At 59.2% G+C, this 8,508-nt stretch overlaps 1 protein-coding gene across 1 annotated transcript; it reads left to right on the top strand.

The window, feature by feature from the left end:
- The first annotated feature begins 455 nt into the window (after positions 1-455).
- Positions 456-7,031, top strand: KRT83 (keratin 83). The gene is made up of 9 exons (NM_001346211.1): positions 456-902; positions 2,646-2,854; positions 3,849-3,909; positions 4,044-4,139; positions 4,741-4,905; positions 5,098-5,223; positions 5,473-5,693; positions 6,009-6,040; positions 6,524-7,031. The coding sequence occupies exons 1-9, from the start codon at positions 519-521 to the stop codon at positions 6,703-6,705; spliced, it is 1,476 nt and encodes a 491-aa protein (NP_001333140.1). The 5' UTR covers positions 456-518; the 3' UTR covers positions 6,706-7,031.
- Positions 7,032-8,508: the final 1,477 nt, after the last annotated feature.

Here is an 8,508-nt window from a genome sequence, read left to right as displayed (position 1 = left end):
GGCAAAGAAGCCTAGAAGGCCTGCGTCATTTGGGACACAGCCCCCTCCTTGGGACAGGCCGGCCACTCCACCCCGAGGTCAGGTCACAGGTCCAGGGCGCATAGCCCAGCTGTGCCCCTGGGATGCGGCGGGCAGGCGCCATCCCCAGTCACTGCACCCGCTGCCTGCACTCAGAGCCTGGAGTCCAACCAGTGCTCCCAGGAGCCCTTCTCCTTCCCCACTTCCAGCAGCAATGGGACCGGGAGAGGCGAGAGGAAGCCCGTAAAGGTCTTTGAAGATGAAACAGGCCTGTGGCCACAGATTGTTGACACAGCCACACTGAAAAGGCAAGCGGGTCAGCTCCTAAGAGGCCGGGGTGATGCCAAGCCAATAAAATGCGGTTATTGTCTCTTTGCCACCCCTTTTAACGCCAGCTGTCCCTGGTGCATAAAAGGGCCTGCCACAGCCCAGGGAGCACAGGGTTTGGGCACAGTTCTCTGCCAGCTTCTCCACTCTTCAGACACTTCCCTTCCTCCAGCATGACCTGTGGCTTCAGCTCCGTGGGCTGTGGATTCGGTCCCAGGACCTTCAGCTGCGCCTCGGCCTGCGGGCCCCGGCCCGGCCGCTGCTGCATCACGGCCGCCCCCTACCGCGGCATCTCCTGCTACCGCGGACTCGCCGGCGGCTTCGGCAGCCACAGCGTCTGCGGGGGCTTCCGCGCCGGCTCCTGCGGCCGCAGCTTCGGATACCGCTCTGGCGGCGTGTGCGGACCCAGCCCGCCCTGCATCACCACCGTGTCGGTCAACGAGAGCCTCCTGGCGCCCCTCAACCTGGAGATCGACCCCAACGCGCAGTGCGTGAAGCACGAGGAGAAGGAGCAGATCAAGTGCCTCAACAACAGGTTTGCTGCCTTCATCGACAAGGTGGGTGTCCTTGATCATGCCTTTCCTGAACCTTCCCTTCCTGGGCTACTCACTGAAGGGGTAGTCAGGGCCAGGAGGGATGTGGTCCAGGTGAGCTTCGAGTCCGATGGAGGAGATGGACACACACCCAGGGCACAGACAGACACAGAGACATAGGGCAGGGGTTCCTGGTCTGATAGCACTGTTATTATATACAACCTCGACAAGGCAGGTGTCCTTGAACACACCCTTCCTGAACCCCACCCATGCTCAGCACTCAGGCTGAGTACCAAGAGGGGAGTCAAAGGTGGGCACTTGCCCATAGAGCATCCCAGTCCAAAGGGAGGGACGGTCCTACCTCTAGGACACAGAAAGACATGAAAAGGACCAGAAGCTTCAGCCTGATAAGGGAGATAAACCGAAAACACAGAAGCAGAACTAGGGCCCAAGACTTGAGTGCTGAGGGATAGCATCTCCTCATGAGCAAAGGGCCGCTGTGTGGGTGTTCAGTGCATCTGAAGCCAAAGAGCTGCTTAGACGGCACGGAGATCCTCCCCACGTCAGGGGCAGGGCTAGTGGGTGTGATACTGGAAGATGGCCTGGAGGGAACCTCGTGGATCTGAGCAGGGGCCAGAATGGTTTGTTTAAGCCCCTGTGCCTGGGGCTCAGGGTCCAGGGGTGAGCAACAGACACAGGCCCCATTCTCCTGGGTCTCATGGGGAGGCAGGCAGGACGCATTCCTGGACACGGTTGGAACCATCCACAGATGTCAGTGTCCAGCTCAAGTCCGCAGCATCTTCTCCACTGAATCCAAGCGAGCACGAGGTGGTGGTGGTTCGAGAAGCCGGGGGAAGAAGGCTCCCCTGGGAAGCAGTCCTGAGCCTGGGGAGGGCTCTCCAGAGCCAGCCTTGAGAGAAGTCACGCTAGAGAGAGATCCACCAGGAAGGACCAAGAAAATCCGGAACTCTTCACAGCATGAGAGACCGAGGATAGCACAAGAAAGGACTTACCAGGGGTGCAGCAAAGGTTTCAGACAAAGGGATCGCAGTGGGGAAGGGCCACCCTTGTGACAGGAAGGTGGATGTGAGGTTTTCCTTGGACCCAGCAGTCCGTAATTACCACAGTGAAAGAAGGAGCCCCTGCAGGGCAGAAGGTCAGTTTCTTCCTCTCCCTTGGCAGGAGCCTCCCTGGGCCTTCGATTGCTCATCCGTAGCATGAGGGGTCAGAGCACAGCACATCTTGCACTGATGTCCCAGCTGACCATTATTCTAAGCACATTGTAGGATTTCAATGATTGGCACATATTAGTTTTTGACTTCTACAGTCCGCCTTTCTGAAAGGGCCCACCTGAGCATTTGCGCACTGACAGTCACACCTGACGGCATCACAGCTCTTCAACGTGCCGCAGCCCCTGCATAGCAGGGCTCACTAAACTCACAGCGGGGTGGGCGCTCTGCCGGGGATTTAAGTGCTGTGCAAGGACACGTCACTAACCCGCGGCAGCAGAGCCTGGGCTCGGCATGGTTTAGCTTTCCATGTCACCAGCTAAATTGCCTTTGAAGAGACTGAAGTTAGCTCTCAGGAAGGACTGCCAGGGGGTGAGCTGACTAAACCCCCATGTGGTTTTGAGAGAGATGACATAACCCCTGCCGGGGGGATCGTGGGGGGGACTCTGGGTCAGACACCCGGGGGCCTGCAGGTCCTGGTGCGGGGACCCCCCTCTTGATCCTGCAACAAGGGATTCTCAGGCTCCCCCTCTGGCAGGTGCGCTTCCTGGAGCAGCAGAACAAGCTGCTGGAGACCAAGTGGCAGTTCTACCAGAACCGCAAGTGCTGCGACAGCAACCTGGAGCCGCTGTTTGAGGGCTACATCGAGACGCTGCGGCGGGAGGCCGAGTGCGTGGAGGCCGACAGCGGGAGGTTGGCCTCGGAGCTCAACCACGTGCAGGAGGTGCTGGAGGGCTACAAGAAGAGGTGAGCGCGGGAAGCCGCCAGCCCAAGAAAGGGCTCGAAGGCAGCTCCCAGCACAGGACAGTGTCCCGCTCTGTGGCAGGGTGTCTGCCTGAGGACGGACCTGCACTCCTGCCCCGCCTCCAGGCCCCTGGGTCCTGGGGGAGCACCGTGGCCCCTGGGGGATGGAGCTCACCTGGTCTTCCCACAAGCAGGTCAGGGAATGGCTGTTCTCTCCCTTTTGCCATCCCCAAGACCCTTCTCTTAGGACCCCAGAAAAATTAATATTCCCTGGTCCTTGAGTCTAGCCCTCGATGCCCTGACCGTTCTTCTGAAGTTTACTCCTTTTCTCAACTAACACTTTCTGAGCGCCTGCCAGGTGCCAGCCAGACCCCGGCTGGGTGCCATGGGCAGGGGCAAGTGGTAGACACAGTCCCTGTCCACGTGGGGCTGCTAGGCTGCAGGGAGGCTGGCGTGGCATTGTCATAGACAGAAACCTTCAGCTACGAAGTGTGACACGTGACACGAGGGTGCGCACTGGGTTACACTGGGACCCATAAGGGACTCTGGTCCCGAGGGGGCTGCTGCCTTCAGGAGCGAGCTCAGTCGAGGCCTTCCCAGGCCACTTTCCTCGGGCTCTGAGCAGGCCAGCCCACAGAGCAAGGGGAAGGGCCGGGCTGGCCTCCTCTTGGCTAAGCCCAGGAGGGGAATGACAGGGTCCCACTACCTGTAGCCAAGCCAGGGCCAGGCAGAGGGGTCAATGGAAAGGAGAACGGAGACCTAGGTGAGAAAAACAGCCACCGCCTGTGTCCCAACCACGCACACAGTTTCCAGATTCTGCCCTCCGGCCCCACTGAAAAGCTGAGCTGATGGAGAACGGGGCTTCTTCCTGGTTCTGCCCCATTTCTTTTGGAGGCGGCGGGACAAGCAGGGGGAGGTCCAGGAATCAGCTTGTTTGCGTGTGTGCTTCACGGCGCAGTTAGAGCTGCTCGGACAGTCCTGTTCTCGTGCCCCTCAGGTATGAAGAGGAAGTCACGCTTCGGGCCACAGCAGAGAATGAGTTCGTGTCTCTAAAGCAGGTGAGTGCCTGAGCCAAGCCCCGCCCTGAGCCCCCGGCCACCGTCCTCCTGGCCTTTCTGCCCTGGTGCGGGGCAGCCAGGCCCTCGGAGCGCCCTGAGGGGAGCCGGCCTCACGACCCTTGAACCCCACACAGGACGTGGACTGCGCCTACCTCCGCAAGTCGGACCTGGAGGCCAACGCGGAGGCACTGACCCAGGAGATCGACTTCCTGCGGCGACTGTACGAGGAGGTGAGGGGGGCTCTCGGCCGTGGTGGGCATCCTCGACCCCTGCCCAGACCCCCGCAGACCTGCGGACATGAGAACCCAGGCTTGCGGCTGGGGGGCAGAGGGGAGCAAGGACGGGAAAAAGGGAGGCAGAGGAATGGAGAGGCAAAAACAGACAGAATTAGCAGGGGGCAAGAGAGGGCGGCCCCTAGGACAGCTGCACCTCGGGAAGCCAAGCCTGGGCCACACGCAGCCCACACAGCCTCAGCCCCTTCTCTCTGGCCGCCAATGGCCTTCGTTTATGGGCTTGGTCTCAGAGAATGGACAATGACTGGACACGGGGCCTGGGCCCTGAGGAAGCGTCACCACATCCTGGCTGAGGCCAGGTTCACACGGACCTGAACCGTCCCAGAAGCCAGCATTTGAGAAGTGGTTGTATTTTCCCCTAAAAGGGAATTCTTGTCTGTACAGAAAGTTATGCAATTCCATCAGAGGATTTTCTGCTCCAGACATGAGACTCAGGCTCTAGATGAGCCAAAGAGATGATAGGCATCGGCACTGGCAGGTGAGGAAAAGTCCAGATAACTTGGCTGTTCTGCCTCTTCCCCAATCCCTGCCCCTCCAGGAGATCCGTGTTCTCCAATCCCACATCTCAGACACCTCAGTCATCGTCAAGATGGACAACAGCCGGGAACTGAACATGGACTGCATCCTGGCCGAGATCAAGGCTCAGTATGATGACATCGCCAACCGCAGCCGGGCTGAGGCAGAGTCCTGGTACCGCAGCAAGGTGAGTGGCACAGAGCACCTGCCTGAGACATGGCAGTGGCTGGGATGTGAGGTGTATATTAGCAAGGCAGGGCAGGGCTGCCACGTATAGTTGCACAGGTTGAGCACTGTACAACGTGCATATCATCACTGGTGTCCTGAATGGGCGGGATGTCCCATCCTGAGCCTCAGGCGCCTCTCTGCCTCCCCTCAGTGTGAGGAGATAAAGGCCACGGTGGTCCGGCACGGAGAGACCCTGCGCCGCACCAAGGAGGAGATCAACGAGCTGAACCGCATGATCCAAAGGCTGACCGCCGAGGTCGAGAATGCCAAGTGCCAGGTAATGCTCATTTGGGGCCTACCCGGGTCCCACAGGCAGTGTGTGCCCCATGTGGATCTCACCATTCATCCCCCAGCCCATGTGCACGACTAGGGTACGTGGTTGTGGTCACTCAGGGAGACCCAGGGGATAAGGGCGAGAGGCCTGTTCTGGGGTGTTCCCAGGCGGGCGGGAGTCCTGGACACATACAGGAAATGGACAGAGAGACCCAGGGACCACAACCCACCCTGTTCTCTTCTGGGTCCCCAGAACTCCAAGCTGGAGGCGGCCGTGAGCCAGGCTGAGCAGCAGGGCGAGGCGGCCCTCAGCGACGCCAAGTGCAAGCTGGCCGGGCTGGAGGAGGCCCTGCAGAAGGCCAAGCAGGACATGGCCTGCCTGCTCAGGGAGTACCAGGAGGTGATGAACGCCAAGCTGGGCCTGGACATCGAGATCGCCACCTACCGGCGCCTGCTGGAGGGCGAGGAGCAGAGGTGAGGCCCAACCCAGCTGCCCCAAGGATTCCATTCGCACAGATCCGCCCACCTTCGATTCCTGCATACTCTAGCCACAGTTTCAGCAGCCAGCTGAGGGGCAAATGAGAGCTGAAATCCAGCCCAGGCTCTGCTTGCCAAATCGTATGCCCTGGCGTGGCAGCAATTGCCAGAAAGGCACTTTCTAAGTTACACAAGGGCACAAACATAGGCCAGAAATAGCCCTGAGATGACCCATTCCAGCACCTAGGGGAAATGCAAGGATCTCATGCTGACCTCTTTTCTCTTCCCTTTTCTCGCCCCTTCTCCACTCAGGCTCTGTGAAGGTGTTGGATCTGTGAATGTCTGTAAGTATCCTGAGCCCTGAAAAGGAACATTTTAAGTTGGGCAACAAGAATCTCCCGGCTCTGAGTGTATAATGTTTTCAAGAATTCCTCCAGGAAATGGGAGGAGGTCAGTCATGCAGCAGGAGAGGATGAGGTTAGCTTGCGGGAGAACTTCACAGCGTGAACGGGGTTGGACAAGGGACAGAATACCATGTCACTGCAGGAAGGAACCCCAACATCAGCACGACCCCCACCTTGTGTAGGTGAGGAAGCTGAGGCCCAGAGAGAGGAAGGGACTTACCCAAGGTCACAGAGCAGAACCAGGCCAGAACCCAGGGCCCCTGGCTCCCAGGCTGAGGATCCTTCCACGCCTTCAGAACTAGAACTGAAGGCCCTTTGTGTCCTTGCCTAGAGGGCTGGACAGATCAGAGAAGCCAAAGGAAGGTGGCCAAATGGGGTGACCACCACCAGCCAGGCCTCCTGACCCTGCCCTTGCTCCCACAGGTGTCAGCAGCTCCCGGGGCGGGGTCGTCTGCGGGGACCTCTGCGTATCGGGCTCCCGGCCCGTGACGGGCAGCGTCTGCAGCGCCCCCTGCACTGGGAACCTGGCGGTGAGCACCGGCCTGTGTGCCCCCTGCGGCCCACTCAACACCACTGCCGGATCCTGTGGCCTGGGGAGGTTTTAGGTGGCCCCAAGAGAGCCAGAGAGACCCTCTTGCCTGCCAGATGTGCCACTGCCACCACCCCCAAGCTGAGAACAGTGGCACCTCAGCAGCCTTTCCCCGTGTTCTGAGAATACACCACGCAGCTCCCTCCCATCAGCTGTTCCTCTGCTCATCGTGTCCTCCTGGATGGGGCTGCTGCCTGGGAATGGACCCTCGCTTCCACCGTTGTGGCCTCTGGGCCGCCCTACGGAGAAGGGCTCTCCGTACCTGGAGGAGCGCTGCTGGACTGCCCCCCGACTCTCTGGCCTCTGGTCTCCCGTTTGTTCAATAAACTGCGGGACTCACTTCTGTGCTGTGATGTCTTGCTTTCTTGGAGTGAGCCCATGTCCGCCCACTGGGGAGCACCCCAGCCCAGCTAGATGGCCTGAGGACAGGGGTCGTTCTGGGATGTCCTCAACCTGAACCCCTGCAGGGCCTGTCCCCAAAGAGCACCATCCTCCCCCAGCCAGGCAGTGTTGACTCTGCTCACAGCACCTTCCGCCTGGGTCACCTGTGTCAGTCTGGGTGGTTTTGGGCTTGTTCCTCTGGCTGGTTCTGAAGGGAACCAGAGGAGGCCACGGGATCTGCTGGAAGGCAGGATGAGTGTGTGTGTGTGTGTGTGTGTGTGTGTGTGTATGTGTGGCTTTAGCCTCCTTCCCCCACACAAGCCCAGCTTTCTTGTCACACCTTCACTCTGCCCGCCCCCCCCCCACACACACACACGTGCCACAGCAGCAACTGCCACAAGTGCCAACAGCCACCTTGGGTGGCCACCGTGTGTCCATCTGGACCCCACCCCACCACCACCACTGCTGCCCATCAAGCAAGGGGCCCTTGGCACCCACCCCTTGTCCATCCTTCTCTCCCCTACACACACCTCTTCAGCACCCCGGACAGCCCCCTCGAAAGCCGTGGGGCTAATAAGAGGATGCCATCGATGACTCCTCACACCCTGCCTCATCCCCAGACACCTCAGAGCTTCAATCCCAAGGCCAGGATGGCCCCTCTGTCCCCTGCATGGCCTGACCTCTCCTGTCCTCTGTTCAGGAAGAGTCTGGGAGCTCCTGGGAGGGAGTCCTTGAGAAACCCTGAACCCCATTCTGGAAGAACCAGGCCTGGAGCCTCCCCTCCTCGGGCCCCAGCCACCTTCTGCACAGTCCTGTCTTCTTTCCTCCCTTTGCCCCAGGCCAACCCCAGCCCCAGTGGACACCCTCCCTCCAGGCCCTGACCTTTCCCACCATCTCACCACACCGCCTAGGAGGGCCTGACACAGAACACAAACACTGGTTCATTTACCTGAAACACAGCAGAGCCAACCATGGAAAAGGTCAGGCTGGTAGCAAGGAAAGAGGTTTATTATCGAAAGGCAGCCAGATAAGGAGACAGGAGCTAAAACTCAAACCCACCCACCCTAAGGAAAAAAGTTGGGGGTTTTGTCTAGGGTTTTGGGTAGGACAGTGAGTAGGAGGGCGTTGGAGGTTAAAGTTTGAAAAGTGCTCTGCACAGGCACGACTGTCTTTCATATTTCTTCATAGATCACACGTGCAAATTCAGGGGGGTTATGTGTTGCACATGGTGGATTTTTAGCCTGTGACACTTAAAGGTTACAATTGGTCGTTCTAGCTTCTCAACACTCCCGCACTACATTGAGTCCAGTGGGGGACTGTCAGCAAGCTGCTGTCTCATCAGTGGTCCTCCTGCTGTCCTACAAAATAAGCTCAGAAACTTTGGTTACTCTGTCTCCCACGCCAACCTTGGGGGTGCCAGGCACAGTTGCACACTAAC

Source organism: Equus caballus, chromosome 6, assembly GCF_041296265.1.
Source record: "Equus caballus isolate H_3958 breed thoroughbred chromosome 6, TB-T2T, whole genome shotgun sequence".
In the NCBI taxonomy this organism is placed as follows: Eukaryota; Metazoa; Chordata; class Mammalia; order Perissodactyla; family Equidae; genus Equus; species Equus caballus.
Note: the sequence above shows the minus strand (reverse complement) of the source record. Positions and strands in the feature narration are given on the sequence as shown.